Source organism: Homarus americanus, unplaced genomic scaffold, assembly GCF_018991925.1.
Source record: "Homarus americanus isolate GMGI-L3 unplaced genomic scaffold, GMGI_Hamer_2.0 scaffold20465, whole genome shotgun sequence".
In the NCBI taxonomy this organism is placed as follows: Eukaryota; Metazoa; Arthropoda; class Malacostraca; order Decapoda; family Nephropidae; genus Homarus; species Homarus americanus.
Genome location: NW_024756914.1, coordinates 165,628 through 182,534, shown reverse-complemented (window position 1 = coordinate 182,534; position 16,907 = coordinate 165,628). Strand labels below are relative to the sequence as shown.

Here is a 16,907-nt window from a genome sequence, read left to right as displayed (position 1 = left end):
ATATTTGTTTTTGAACAATTACTGCATTAATGTAGCTTAATGGATTTCTTGTTATATTGAAGTATCTAGTATGCCATACAAGGATGACCTCCTCCAATCCTACCTCCATCTCTGGCTGTTGCTCATATGGCCAGCAGGCATACCAACTTATGATGATGCACTAGGGATCATATCAAAGCATTTCGTCTCGCATTTCAAATTGTAGCAACGGAAAATCTAACGATACTTATTGGGGGACTGTACATGGGCGAAAATTAACAATAAATAACAGTAAACCTAACCTGTAAAAAGGTTAAGAATCACTTTTGAGTTTATGGGTCCGTCCTCATCTGAACACCGAAATCACCACCACCACAAAATATATTAGGGAAACCTACTGTACTTTTGTTAGTAGTTTTCGTGGTCAACCGAAAGCAAATCTATACCCTGTTTTTCCATGGTGTACCAGAAAGCTGTACATATCTTGTTGGTGTTTAGTAAATAATAAACCTAAGCTTTCATTTAATTTTGAATTATATATATTTTATATCGCAATTTTTTTTACTTAGCGAATGTTCTTGATCCCTATTTTGCAACATAACTCAAGTTTACTGTATACATACATTATATGTGTGAACCTTGGTTCAGTATACAAAAATTTTAATATGAAGCAAAAAATATATTGTGTAGTACCTGTACTTGTAAATTTGGTTTTGTGACCTTAGTGTAAATGAGGTTTACTATACATCAATCGTCTCTCTCTGTCACACCTGTACAGCAAATGTGACATCGTGCAACACCTGCCATCTAGCAGCTTATAGGTCTTAAAGCCTTGACTGCTTTGTCAGTGTCAAACATGCCAAGGTATCTGTCCACTATTTTAATTAATTTCCTAGCTAACAGTCCAAGAGGACAGATGTTTCAAACTGGCAAGGCTAAGTGCCAGCCCCTTTTACACACCTTAGGAACATGCTAAGTAGCATTTGTTGCAATACTACAGAATAAGGTGAATAATTGTGTGGACTTTTCATATCATAAGTTTATTTACACTTGTTACTTACTCTTCCAAGTCAGCATACACGAAGTGGTTAATCTTGGCATGAACATTCGTTGACTTTCCTTAAATACTGTACCCCAGTCGACATATTTTGCCGTTTGTTAAATTATGAAGGTCAAATCTAGCTCCAGGCAGATTGTTTTGAAATAGCAGAGGATAACCAAAGGCTAGTGAATGCTCTGAAATACTATTATCCCTGTAGGATGTGCCCAATATGTGGACAATTTCTTTGCACAAGTCTGTCAACTAGCACAAAAAGGTGTTTTGATGGACTAACAACTACTTTTCAAAAGTGGTCAATTTTGAAATCACCCTATACCCACTAAATCAATGGTACCCCCAGGTGAATTGGATTATTAATAAAATATACAAAAAGAAAATAGGTAGCTCAATAGCTTTGCACCTGGGGGTACATAACACTACATCCGTGTGAAAAAAGTATGCTCACACCTGGGTTTGATATTTTGTGCTTGTCTCTAGGATGTGTTCAATATTGTGTTTATTATCATGGTTATACACTCACTATAGAAAGTACAGTATTTGCAAGGTGGAGTCTGATGGATGTCAAAATGAACAATATGACAACTGTCTCGATCGGGTAGTCAAAATCCTTTGTTGTCATATTGTCTAGCACAAAATTTTTGCAGACACTTTTTGTAGCAAGTATACATTGTAGAATTTTATCACTGTAACCATGTTACTGTAGGAAATAAGCTCAATAAGAGGAAAAACTAATTATGACAATGAAAGTCAGGTGAAAGTGAGGTTGTCAAAACTCACATACAAATACTGTATGTAGCTTGAGGGCTATGGGAGCAATGAGAAGTTACTACTGTACCACCAATTAATATGTACTGTACTGCATAATTGCTTGGAACAGGCATTCAGCAATCTTTTTTTCCTCTCGAATGACTTCTCTTGCTGTGCTACAGTATTGCTGGAATGAAGAGCAAAAGTTTTTTTTTACCTAAACTTGCTGGAATATCCAACTAAACCAACGAATGTCATGCTTTCCAGTCGTTCATGTGCAATTTTGCTATGTCCATCCCCCTCATTTTTAGTCCAGTACGGTTCTCTAATGTACTTTTTTCACCTCATCCTTCTTTGGTCTCTCTTCTCTTACCATCCACTCAGTTGTATATATTTTACCACTCAATATACCTCAACACCCATTATAAATCCTGGTTAGCTCAGTCCAATGTATTTTGTTTCAATATATATTTATATATATATATATAATTTTTTTTTTTTCATTCACTTCTAATTTGAAGTTTCCTCATGCATTCTAAGTCCATGTCTCACTCCCCTATAGTAGTGATACAGGGTAGTTCATTAATTTCTCTACTTATCCAACTTTACTTCCATTGTCTTTCTTCATACACCTGTTACTTCCATCCCCAGTTACTTTATTTAATTCCCTATTGTTCCACTAACCAACACTTCACTCCCAGATATTTGGAACATCCCTTAGTCCATTCAAGCGGTCTCCTTTATCAACTGATCTTCACATACACTTAATTTTCTACTAGTACAGGGGGTCCTCACCATGGGCTTCCGCAGAAAAAAAATGCGGGGGGGGGGGCAATGTTATCCTGAATTCGATGTGTGAAGACATCATTGACAATTTTGGAAGAGATCCCCGACGGCTCCAATTCCTGTTCCAAGAGTAGTAACCTGCTCTAACTGAATGAACTGTTGAGAAATGTTTGTTATTTTATTCATTTTGTATTTTCCATGTAATTTTTTCAAATTTTTTATTTTCCAGGGGGGGGCAAATGCCCCCCCTTGCCCCTCCCTGCGGACGCCCATGGTACTCGCTTAATGTTGGGGTTACGTTCCTAAAAATGCGACATTAAAAGAAACAACATTAAGTGGATAAATTTTCCCCATAAATAGATAAAATACGGGAGTTATGTTCCTGAGCCTCCCTTTGCCCCATGAAATACATTGCATATACAGAAAATCATTGCCATTTCTATAGAAAATAGTGCATACATATACAACTTCTAAGTTTGTATTGGTACTCGCCAATGGGCGGAGGTGGTAGAGCGATTGTGTGGTGGGCAGTGAAGCAGAGGAGGCAGATGGCGGGAAGGGAGGAGGGTGGCGAGTCACGGAGACTGCGCCAAGCCGAGAGAGGGTGATGCACAGTAAAATGTAGTCTATGACGACGCCAAACGACGTAGTATCTGATCACCTGGACGTTAAACAAATTTTGGGTCTTTAAAGTTTAGCGACGTAGTACCAAAACGTTAAGTTGGACGATGTTGTACGAGTATTTACTGTATACACAAAAGTCCACTCATTCACTAACATTTGTATTTTCTGAATTGCTGCAAGTGTCATCTGATACACCGCCCATTTTCAATCTAGAATCTTTATTACCATATGTATGCTCTTCTCGTTTTCATTTATCACCCAATTCATGAAAATACTGAATGACCATTACAACATTAACAATTTGAGAAGACCTCTTTCACTGGGAACCAATATCCCTCAGATTTACATGCCAACACATATTTCACTCTCCCTGCAAGTCCAAAATGGCATTAAACTTTCTTATCTCAAATTTTTAACACACTACAGCAGTACTTCCAACATACTCTTCAAAATTTGTTAGTATACCTGAAGAAAATTATCACTCCAACCTGACCTGGTATACAGTACAGTATATTAAAGTCCACATCACCAGCATAGGTCTTTATATTGAAAATCTTGGGATTGTGCAAGAAATTTATTATACAAAATATATGAACCAATGTCAAATATTTCACAATTACAAATCTGAGACTTTAATAAAAATTATACATTACCAAATAACCATTCCCCATACAGATCATTATCACAGGCTTAACAGATTTTCAGACAAGACAGAAGTATAGGAGAGACAATATTTAGGCACCATACTGACTAATGACTTGTCAGAGGTTCAGATTAAATTTCAGGTAATCCAGGTAATGGGAATTTCCTTGCATAATCTTCTACCTTTTCTCTGAGGGCAGTCACACGAGCCTTAAACTCTTCCTCGTTCAGGACCCGCTTGAAATCCACCAACTTGGGTCCGGATTTATCTTGTACAGTTTTTGCAATCTTGAAGGCTAGAATAAATTTTGAAGGTTATACACACTATAACATGCTCATGTATATGTTGTACATTATTGATAAAAATGACCCACATCATTTAACCTTAACTGCCATTCTCTTTTTAATATTACACAAAAGGGCCTACCAAATTCATTACCAAAATCATGTCACTTTCACATTATGTTTATTAAACCATGAAAATTAATGTTTATCCATGCTCTCGACTTAATTTGAGGGTAACTTGCTCCAGTTTACATAACTATGTACGTACAGTACTCCACCTTCATTTTTGGGGTCCTATAGTCAGTTCTATCACTCATGCCTTATGAAATTATGCCCCATACGCCTAATGGCCTTCTTGGGAAAATATGGATATAGCATGCTGTATATAAACCTTCATTACACAAGGAGGCATGGTCTCTGCACTGCATTTAAATGCCATACTACCTTAATTGTTAAGTTATGTACCCATTTACACTTGGGTGGACTGGGATCAAACCACCAACCCTTAGAGCAGGAGGCAAGCACTGGACTCACTCATTTCCTTAACATTACTTTGACATCTTATCAATAGTCGTCCTCTGCACAGTACTTATCTAGACCACCTCAGGATATATCTCCTTGTTTGCTACAATTCCAAATCTCGTAACTTCTGCTTTCTCAGCCATCCTGTGTACATGCTTGCAACGTTCTAATAACACATACCTTAGTATCTTTAATTTCAGTAGCCTAAATTCTATACTGGTATGGTATGAAAGAACAACATTGTCTCGGTTCTCTCATAGATATATACTATTCGTTTCTTTAATCCTAATGCACCCAAATCCTTAACAAGAAAGTTGTCATTCGTGTAGAGATTGTAATTGTAGCTCCGCCACCGATAACTTTTGAACTTATTATAGTTAAGTGTTTACGTCCTACATTTATGTCCTATACAGTACAGTACGCCCGCATAATTTGCGGATTTTTATTTTGCGGTCCTCTAATATTCGTGGATGACACCCTGGATGTACCCAAGACTGTCTGTGGGTAGTTTTAAAGTTGCCATCACTTTTGCGGCTGGGACAAGGAGACATTGGTTCTAGAGACCCTAATTTCCTGTACTGTACCTGTAATGTAACTGGACATGAACTGGAACTGAAACCGAACCACCCAGCTCCGGACCTCCTGATTCCTTTACCTGTATTGTATATATATATGTGTGTCTGTTTTGTGTGTGTGTGTGTAAACACACACACACAAAACACAAATAAATAATAATGGGAAAATCCTTAACAAGAAATTTATTAAAAATGTGAGTCTACTCCATGCTTTATTAATAGCAAAGCACAGAGTAGACTTGAGGTTAGACTCACATTTTTAATAAATTTGTTTCTGATTATTTGTGAGAATTTTCCCATTTTATATATAATGGGAAAATACTCAAATAATCGGAAACAAATTTATTAAAATTGTGAGTCTACTCCATGCTTTATTAATAACAAACCAGGTAAAAGAAATAATTGTCCTAAGGGCAAACACACAAAGGGAATATACATTTCTTTGTAAACAAGTAAAAATGTACCCAGCAAATGTTATTCGCGGATTTGGCGACTCGCAGACATTTTGAGAACATAACCCCCACGAATTTGAAGGACCTACTGTACTGTACCATCTCTTCCTCTCCCTCAGTTTCATGTTAGTCACTTCCACTAGGCCATCAAATACTGTACTGTACTGGGTCTACCAGGCCAGAGACAAAACCAAACACCAATTATCTTTTGAAATCTAGCCAACCATTCACCTGCATCAAATTAGGGACAAGTGATCAGGTCTTTTACTCATGAACACGGCAAAGCATCAACCTAACTGAAATCCAAGGCTATTCTTCTAAAAACCCAATAACCACGAGAGTCCTAACAAGTAATTTCCATCACCCGAAAAATAGCTACAACAACCGAGGTTCCTACTGTAGTAGCCTCTGGGGAGAAAACCTCTTGTTTAAATAAAAAGAAAGATAAAGTTGCAGTAAGAATGTAGTGTTCTTCAACCAAATAAGATCAAGGTCAAGTAAATCTCTTCTTGTACCTAGCCTGTATTCATTTATAATTTGTCATGCTGTCTAAGCTACTGATCTGAACTCAGCTATTGAAGTAAATTATGGAATTCAAAACTTAAAAACCTATAATTCCTACCTTCATCCATGAATGTCACTATCTGTTTGAAGTCGTTTTCCTTCATGCCCCTCGTAGTGAGAGCTGGAGTCCCTATACGAATACCGCTTGGGTTCAATGCTGATTTATCACCAGGAACTGTGGGACAAATAATAATAACAAATGTAAATCTGATTGATTAAGGCTAGCATACTCTGTCCAAGAAAAAAATTCGAATTACAAATGAAATAAGATACACAGTATATTTAAGAAGGCAAATGGACCAAAATTTCCTCTCACCTGTGTTTTTGTTGCAAGCTATGGAGACATCTTCCAGAATTTTTTCAGCTTTACCACCAGAAAGCCCCACACACCTCATATCAACCCACACTAAGTGATTGTCAGTACCTCCAGTGACAATCTTGTAGCCAGCAGCTTGCAAGCCTGCAGCAAGTTCTTGTGCATTCTTTATCACCTGCAATGGACATCAGCTTCAACATTACATAGTTATTTAGCGCATGTAAAAACTGGTGTTGTACATTACTTGTACATTAACTAATTTACAATAATACAGGGAAACGGCATTCCTCTTCCTACCTTAAGTAGTATTCTTTTACAATACTGTATATCTTACATATAGTGTACAGTACTGTGTACAATTCTAAAAATGGGTCCCATGGGCCTGATGGCCCAATAGGGACTGTGTTGAATACTAAATTTCCAGTCTACAAAAAAACAAGTGTTTTTGGCATTTTACTTTACATTATAGCCTGCACCTCTTACTGTGAAGTTAGGTACAGTGTCCATTTGGAAGCCAGTGTGGCATCCACTAGGCTACTACACCCTAGTATGAAGTTCTGGTTAATGACTAACAGTAAGTAAAGGAATACTGACCAAAAATTAAGACAAATTTGCAAACACTTTGTTACTAGTCACTTAATGTTCACCCGAAATATGACAATACATTTGCCGAACTGCCAAATTACTGGCAATTAAAAGTTCTCTCCTATCTATTCTGGGAGATTTTAAAGTTTCTAACCTGTTTCTGATAGTCTTTAAATGAAGGATCAGCAGCCTGTCTCATAGCAACAGCAATGCCAGCTATTTGATGATTATGGGGTCCTCCCTGAAGCCCTGGGAACACTGCCTGGTTGATTTTGTCCTCATAGTCATACATGATTGGTTTCCCAGTTTTATCCACACCTTTCTGCCCTGTAGTTGTAAACATGCAATTTATGAAATGAAGAAATACTTCAAATTAGACAAGAAGTGCAGTACAGAGTTATGAATGAACACAAGTCAACCTTCAGAAATGCTTTTCTGTTTAAAAAATACAGTACCATGTACTGTATAATGAATTTCATTATCCTTTATATCAAATTTTGGGTACATAATCATGCATACAGAACTGCTATAAATTTAGCACAAGATATTTCACGACCATACCTCTCCTAAAGAAGATCACTCCACTTCTTGGTCCACGCAGTGTTTTGTGCGTTGTTGTGGTTACTACATCACAATATTCAAAGGGGTTTGTAGTTAGGCCAGTGGCTACCAGCCCACTCACATGTGACATGTCTGCCATCAGAAGGGAACCATTTTCATCACAAATCTCTCTGAACCTTTTGTAGTCTAGATGACGAGGATAACAACTGACACCTGAAATGGAATTCAGTATATTTTTAGCTCATGACCTCTCCTTGTTTGAGAATTATTCACAAGTTATACATACTAATTACCCAATTGAAATATTAGTTATTTTTTCTCATGGGTTCACCAAAAGAACCTATGTATTACACATTTTCATATGTAAAAATTTTTTTTTCATGTTATCTCAATACTGTACTATACACTTCATTCTACAAGATGTACTCTGATCACAATGTTCTTTACAGAAACCTGGCTCAAACCATGATTTGGGGTTGGGTGTACAGTCTTTTAGGTCAAGGTGCTGGAGTATGCTGAACCTTTACACCTGGCCAATGAGCATGCCTGATTGTGAATAAGTTTAACCTTGTGTATCAAATTCAGTAAGATCATTAACAAGCATAGTCTTCTTCCCAGGTGTCATGCACTTCAAGGGCACCCTAACTCTAGGCTAGATCAATCCCACAGATTTTTTTTTTTAACCAGAAGAGTAAAATGATTAGAAATAATTAATGACATAAGAGCCTTACCTGCAATTATGAGCCTTGGTTTGAAAAGCTTAGCAGTCTCCTGCAGCTTGCCATAGTCAATTAATTCTGTCTGCAAGTTAATCTTGTAGGGCATAGATTCAAAGAATATTGAAGTAGCAGACACCTTTCTAGTAGCTGTGTAAAACCCATGTGTTAGATGACCCCCATCGGGAAGATCCAAACCTGAAAGATAAAAGAATTCTTTAATCCATACCCAAGAGTCATCCTTTGCACAAACCCTTTCATTTCATTTTTCCAATTTATTGTACAGTACAGGTACACCACCGATTTTCCGGCACCCGTGATTCCAAAGCCTTGCCAGTTTTGCCGGACCAACCGAGGTCAGGTAATAATAATTCAACAATACACTCAAATGTACTGTATTACACTAGACTAAAAATTGTATCTATGTGATGTTTATACTCAAATTAATCACAATATTACAAGGATTCCAGCAATGTAAATTATATTCCTTGATATTTTATCATAAACTTTAAGCCTAAACTACCTTCACCCTGGCTGTGAGGAAGGGGAGGAGGGGGAGGGGGGGTTGACGTGTTGACAGCTGTCAAGGAGGGGAGATAACAGCTAAAGAACTGATACAAGAAATAAAGTACAGCATTTTGTAAAACCCAAGTACCTGTACTGTACTATACTTATGCTAAAGTACCCAATCTGAAATGACCAAGTCAATAAAGTAAGAAGCTTCATTCTTAAAGTTACAATAATGCTGTGATGAAATTCTGCTACTAGAAGTTAACTAAAAGATACACAGTACTGTACAGTATATGGTACAGTGGAACCTCAAAGACACAACACCTTATTTACCCATAAATATGGATGATTTTCTAAAGTCCCGAATAATTCATGACAAATCTCCACTCAATACAGTACTGAGTGGCTAAGGCAGACACCTCACTAATCAAAAATGTGGACAATATGAAAAGATCAGAAGTTCCAGTAATCAGGACAAGACAGCTTTATTGTCTTGCCCATCAGATAGGTACAGTATTTGGTCACTCAATGTAGATACACAGCCAAGCAGACAGTAAATTGAAGTCAAGATTTTACTAACACTAACCTTAACACTGATTAAGGCCATGGAAATGAGAGGGGAGATGAATTAGCATCTGGGAGCTCAGGTCAGATTACTGTAGTTCATGATCATCACTCATCATATTTTATGGACATTTTCCATGCATGTGTGGGTTAGCCATACAGTTATGCATACTAATAGTGCAGGTCAATCAAGGTCCAAATATCAAGTACACTCATAGTCAAGTACAGTATAACAGTATGTATACAAGCCTCTCTTTTCTGGGTAAACATCTTCCTACATGATTAAAAGGCTACATCCAACTAGTCATGCACTCCACTCCTATTTAAAATGTATGAAGATCTGATGAGGTGCCAGACTCTTCTACTTTAAATTATTTTCTTTTAATAAAATGTTAATAAAGCCAATACCTCTAGTTTCTGTATACTGTACGGCTGTACTATACCGTACCTGGGGACCATTCTATAATCATATTCCGTTTTTATTTCCATTTCTTTCCATCAACACACATCTTGCAACATAAAATGTAAAGCATACAATAACTCTTCTTATTCAGTTTGATTATACATCTATTTTTACTCCATGGTGTACTAAACAAGCCTAGCTTGAGTGTGGGTCACTTGTCAGTTACACTGTTCTTCAGCACACTCCTGTCACCTCCTCAAGTTCATGACAAATAAAAACCTGTATTTACCCATAATGCGCCCATGGGGTTCAACAAGAGCTGTGTAGACTGCAAAGTTGGCTGGAGATCCAGAGTATGGTTGAACATTGACACCCCACTCTTCTGGTTTCAGCCCAAAAGCCTTTAAAGAACGCTGCTGACACAGACTTTCCACCTCATCTATATGCTCATTCCCGCCATAATATCTGGAAGGGTAAATACTTTATATATTTTTTTATCGGTTACCAATCATATGATTACCGGACTCCAGGATTAACAAAGTCTGTGTGATTTTTTAAATTGGAATTATATTAAGTGATTAAATTGACAATACAGGTACAAGTAGACCTGGATTTGCGAGAGGGTTACCCGTATGTTAATGAAAAAGTCTCAAACAAATTTTTCATAAATCTATGCACCAGGGTGGAGGGTTAAAAGATTTAGAGCTTGGAGAGCACTCCTTTGAATCACTAAATATATTAATGCTTCTGTTCTGAAGGGTGATAATCACCTACAAGGCCAGGAGTTGATAATGACAGTAAAAATTTAAGCAGCAATAGAGATCACACCAATTCGGGTAAAAAATTTAAATACAATACACATCCAAGACGGATGGCAGCATCAGATGCATGTTCCCAATTCAAGAAATTTTGGTTCCTGGTGGGAATGCTCTAACGTTTACTATTTACAGTGACCCCTCGTTTAACGAACACCTCGGTTAACGTAATTTCGATTAACGAACTGCCTTCCATAAGGATCTTCAATTCGGTTAACGAAGTTCTTACGAACTGACCTCAACATGTTTTCGCTTGCACTGACCGGGCAACCAGCTTTAGTATCAGTCCGCCAATACATTAATCGGTTCTAGGGCTTAAATTCCTTACTATTTTAGTATATATCAAGAAGTTTATACTATTCAATAATTTTAAAAGTTTAATATTCAATTTTTTAGTCATTTTAACAATTATTGAACATAATTGAAGGTAAAGTGACTAGTTTAATGAGCGGCATCCAGCCTCTCAACACAGCAAACAGGAGTTAGTCTCTCTGTTTTCACTGGAGGTAACATCTTGCTTGAGACTCTCTTCAACTAAACGCTTTTTTTCTGTGTTTCCAAGCAAATTATTGGTCATTTTGAAATATATTTTACATATTGACAATGCAGTGCAGTGTTGATTTAAAGAAAATAATCTTGAATTACACCAGAGAGCTAAAATTTTATGGGTGAAATGGCACCATGGAGTGACTTCTCTTCCACCCCAATGCCTTCTCTTCTTCCTTCTCCTCCACCCCCATTCTAAATCCCATCATCATCCAGGAGCCTTCTACATACACACCTCAAAGTAAGTGAACTTTTCTACCATTTTTGTTGAATTTAGGAAATTTTCGGTGAGCTGGAACCAATTACCCAAAAACCCATTGAAACAATGGTTTCGGTTAACGAACTTTTCGGTTAACGAACGACCTTCTGGAACGGATTGAGTTCGTTAACGGAGGGGTCACTGTATTTTATTTTGCTTTCACAACTTTCATACAAGCACAATAATGACAAACAAGTTTAACAATGAGGATAAGCAAGTCAGGATGCCTTACCTCTGGCCAACCATGCCCTCCGAGTACTTGTTGGTGAGGCAGGAAGACAAACACTCATTAACTGCACGTGATGTAAAGTTTTCCGAAGCAATCATTTCAAGCCCACGGAACTGACGATCCTGCAAATTATGATTGCAACTAAATTTCATGGAAATTCCTTTAATGTATTGGTTTTATAGAGCATGTACTGTACTAATGAAAATTAATATTTTTTTAATTACAGGTACTGTATATACTATATATATATATAACTCACCTTCTCTCTCTTGAGAATCTCAAAGACCTCAGGATCATCTGCAGACAAGGGTCTACTGAGTGGATAGTCAGCATTAGTAACTCCCTCCATCCTGAAATTAAGTTAGGATTTTTTTTATTGTCGGTATCATTTCAAAATGACATCATTATACTGGGATTATCAGTAATGATTAATTGACATTCAACTTATAAAAATGATGATGATGTATATTGGTGCTAAGTTGCACAAAGTAACTGGTAACCTACACTTGGGTAGACAACAAATGTGGATTTTTATTTTATTTTATTGATATTGAAAGTTTATTCAGACAGAGGAAATTCTACAGTATAACCTACATTTTGAAGAGCTGTGGGTTTATGAATAAATGGTAAATTCTGGGAAAATTATTTGACAAAGGGTGTTAACAATCACATCGCCCCATCCTCCCTCATCCACAGGAACCCCCCACCAATTTACCAAATTTCTAAATTATAGTTACTTGTAATTATTAAAAATCCTTACAATCAACGATGATAGCTGAAAGCAACTACGAAACACTTTATTAAATGACCTCGTCTATCATCTCTATGAATTTTCACTGGTCAAACAAACAAAATAGTGGAGACTGGGAGCAGAAGATCCCATCAACGACACAGGGTGCGTGACCTTCAATAAGATGTCAGGACACATAATTTGCCCATCACGGACACAACGATGTTACCAAAGGAACAATGTTATTCAAGATCATGACTTCCACACACAACACAGTGGACGTATGCAACAGCTGACCTGATAGGCAGGTACCTTACGTGTTGACGTGAGACTGGACTAACACTGCGGGTTTAGACGTCATTATCATATTAGACTACGCAGAACCTTGAATACAACTAGGTCGCCATCTCTGGCATCAAATGCCAATAAAGAAGAACTGAATATTCAAGGGTAGATAGCCACCACATGTGATCGATCATGTATGTAAAATGTTAATTTCTAAACTCGTACAATTCGCTTAAGTGATACTTAAACCATTTATCCCTGAATACAGAAATACATATTGAAAAAATTATCAATCAGGATGAAATCCAACCACTGAAATTGCCTACTGTCGTTCAGACTGCTTCATATAGTTTAAGTTAGGAACAAGACAGTTGTGTCGTGAAAGCTACAGGAGGAACAGGTTTAGTAAATGATCATTTCATCAATGCATTACAAAAAATATCCTGTCAAGTGCTAGTGTACGATAAACTTTACAGAAAACGGCGACACTCTTTTAACAAGAATCTCCCTGCAACAGCATTAACATAATAAATAATTGCTTTACTAAAGATAAACAAATAATAAACAATTGCAACACTAAAGATAAACAAAGTCACTGAACAAGTATAGGAAAATTTTATATTGTCTACCCCTCACTTATAACACATTAAAATCATTGTACTAGTTTTGAGAAGCACTACCAAATCATAACATACATTATTCAAATTAGCCTTCATTAATTTACTAAACAGAGTATATATATATATATATATATATATATATATATATATATATATATATATATATATATATATATATCTTAAAACGACGTGCAAATTAATTGTTACACAATATCGAGGTCCCACCCCTGTTCACAAATTGGCGCCAAAGGCAACACACGAACAAATCGTCTGTTACCATAGATAACAGTCTACCAAGTACACCGCTTCGAAACCGAAGTAGTAACATATACGGACTTCTGTATACCGAACTTATTGAAAGTAACATTTATATTAATATATAATCTATAATACAAGGGTACTCACTTATTACAGTTGTAGATTCCAATACAATCCTGCCAACGGTCTACTCGAGAGAGATCAGCTGTGTATAGCTCACTCGGTTATATAGGCTCGCCTCAGTCACCCAGCCAATCAGTGCCTGCCTTGGCGGTGACGTTGTTTTGTGGGAATTTCAAACGTTTGTATTACTTTACGATAATTATCGTACGTGTATGATAATTTTACCCTCGACACGATAAACGATACCTTTTCATATTATTGTACGATTTGTACGATAATTTAGGTACAAAATCTGAGAGCGCGATAATTGCTTTCCAAAGTTACCAGTTAAGACTTTCACTGAGTGTTTTATTTTGCCGGTCAACATTACCGATACTGGCCTCTGTAATTCCAGAAATTAAGAAAATATATGACTTCAAAGACTTGTAATTCCAAACTGTGTTATCTTACCACAAAAATTGCTTTGCCGTCTGGTTGAGCATCTCAATTGTTAATGTCTATGCTAATTTTTTCCACTTCTTATATTTCTACGATAATCTGTACAACCAGTAAAAAGTGTTTGAAAAAATATTCAGTTTAATATGACTGTCTTGTTCCTTATTACCGTTATAAAGCTTTTATCTAGTTGGAAACAATATCAGTTATGATTTAATTATTTGAAGTTTCATGGGTCTTGCTTCCCACAGATTTTTTAAAATGTCGTACGTGTTACAGTAACTCCGTCAATCAAAGGGTAACTTTCCAATAAATAAAGTTACTTATCTAGAAGTGTAAGATAATTTTGACAGAAACGATAATTTTGAGGATTTAGCACGATAATTCACATCTGAAAAATCTGTCAACACTGCTTTACCCTCGCGCGCCACAGCGCCACTCGTGAGTCGTGACTCGCCACTGATAGGCATGTTAGCTGATTGGACGGTCGGGCACGATTGACTTGTACTGTACTGGCTCCAGAATGTATCTGTATTCTGTACCTGCGCCTGTGTTGGTCAAGTCTATTTTGAATGAACTCACACTCTGTGTCATCACAATTCTCTGGCAGTGGCTGATTGTCCCACTATTGTTTACAATGGTAAGTACGCTTTCTCCTCTTTCCAATTATTATTGCATTTTGCAATGAAATCATGTCAGACCACATGTAACTCTTTTGCAATGGAAAATGGATCTTTTTGGCTTGATGAACTTCAGTTTGCTTTAATAAAAACATTAATTTGGCCCTTTTACTTTATAATTTTGAAAAAATCTCTCTCTCTCTCTCTCTCTCTCTCTCTCTCTCTCTCTATATATATATATATATATATATATATATATATATATATATATATATATATATATATATATATATGCAAGTAAATCACTAGGTGCGCTTGATCCAAGTATAAGCTGATAACCATATATATATATATATATATATATATATATATATATATATATATATATATATATATATAAATAAACCTTTGAAAACCTAAGCTATCCTAACCAATAGACATATAGAAAGGTAAAGATTCGCTTTCGTAAACACCATCACATGCTAAACACAAAAACGGGTACCCTCTTGCCTTAATCCTAGAGTCCTAAATAGTTTTTTATACGTTTCTCTAAAAATATAGATATTTTCGAAATTAGAATGTAAAACTCAGAATAATGTTTTTATTAAAAATGCAGTTCTTCAAACCGAAAAGATCCTGGAAAATATATCCCACCAACGTATGGAAACGAGAATGCACTGAACCTGTCAGAACTTACGTAATCAAACTAACCTAAAGTAACCTACCTAAACCTACATGTACATCTACAGTGTGTGGCAGAAGGGCTGGGCACAAATCACTATCGGTACCAGTAACACATATCAACCACTAACTAGTCCTAAAGATTGTACCCCAGTAAAATGAAAACCTGCCCGAGGCTCGTGTGTTGGTTGATTATGATAAAATATGTATTGGACCCACCCTTAAAATATAGCATATCACATTCATTCAGGCAATGACTTGGAGAAGTGTGTCTCCTTTAAATTGTATTAAGGTAAGGTATAAATGTTTAGTATTGTTCTGTCAGCACAGGAATCTATAGATTCCTACAAAGTTCAAGAAGTCTCCTTCACGTAATCTGGGTTAAATAAAGTTTAAACAATAAACTAAGTAAATATTGAACCAATCAGGAGATATTACACGGAATTTGTCAACCTAGGAATACAATAATGTACCAGTGTTCTTGGAAACCTGCCATCACGTGTTCAGACAGCTTTGAGCCGTTCTCAACGGCACTCACTCCGTTCACTACCAACCTCTATATGTTGACACTCGCTGGCGGTCTGCTGATAAATGTGGTCCTGTGTCTTATCTCACGAGTTGATTCATACATTAATGGGTGAAAATTGCTAATATGTAAGCAGGTAAACTAGAAGTTGCAGCTAGTGGAGTCGGGTTGACTCGGACCAGTTGTACGACTCGTACCCATTATTCATACCGTCTAACCCACCCTGAAGCGGTGGTCAGTGTCTCATTCTCTCTTTACCACAGTCAAAAGTCTCTAGACTATCTCTACCTCTCTCTCCTTTCTTCAATCTAGATCTTTCTGCTCTTCAGCTGAGTATATACTTTCATCCTAACCCCAAAGAGTACAAGAGATTGCCACCACAAGCCTTAAGATTAAGGCTCAGATCTAAGGGTCCCGGATATTCAGTAATAAGGTAACAATGGGCTAAAAGGTAAAACTAAAACCACGCTTTTAATGAAACCTCTTTTCTACTCGAGAGTTGAGATGTTCCAGTTCATCACTTTTCAAAATCTAGCAGTCAGTCGCGAACCCGATGTCCATTTTAAACAAAATGGAACCCTGAGATTCATTCGCGAAAATCCTGTGTTCTTGTATTGTAATAAAGCACTAATTAGTACAGTTGGCGGAAGCACGAACGTTTTTCGTGATGTAGCTCTCACAACACCTTATCACATCAGATGATAACTACTGGTGCTGTAAGTGGGTTGGGCGATTTTTTTTATAATCCCATGTTTCTTATATAAATAATAATAATAATTCCAGGTGCTACTATAGCGTGCGGTCTACAAAGATATCTTTAGTCTAACCTAACCTTACCTGACCTTACCAAATTATACCTTTATAACTTCAACAGCACCAATATGACTGT

At 36.7% G+C, this 16,907-nt stretch overlaps 1 protein-coding gene across 1 annotated transcript; it reads right to left on the bottom strand.

Annotated features, from left to right (window-relative positions):
- Positions 1-3,756: 3,756 nt before the first annotated feature.
- Positions 3,757-13,888, bottom strand: LOC121857137 (serine hydroxymethyltransferase-like). The gene is made up of 10 exons (XM_042353027.1): positions 13,781-13,888; positions 12,000-12,090; positions 11,744-11,862; positions 10,181-10,356; positions 8,430-8,612; positions 7,699-7,911; positions 7,292-7,464; positions 6,553-6,727; positions 6,295-6,411; positions 3,757-4,134 (listed from the first exon to the last, which is right to left on the bottom strand). Exons 2-10 carry the CDS (start codon positions 12,087-12,089, stop codon positions 3,971-3,973), a joined length of 1,410 nt encoding a protein of 469 aa, XP_042208961.1. The 5' UTR covers position 12,090; positions 13,781-13,888; the 3' UTR covers positions 3,757-3,970.
- Positions 13,889-16,907: the final 3,019 nt, after the last annotated feature.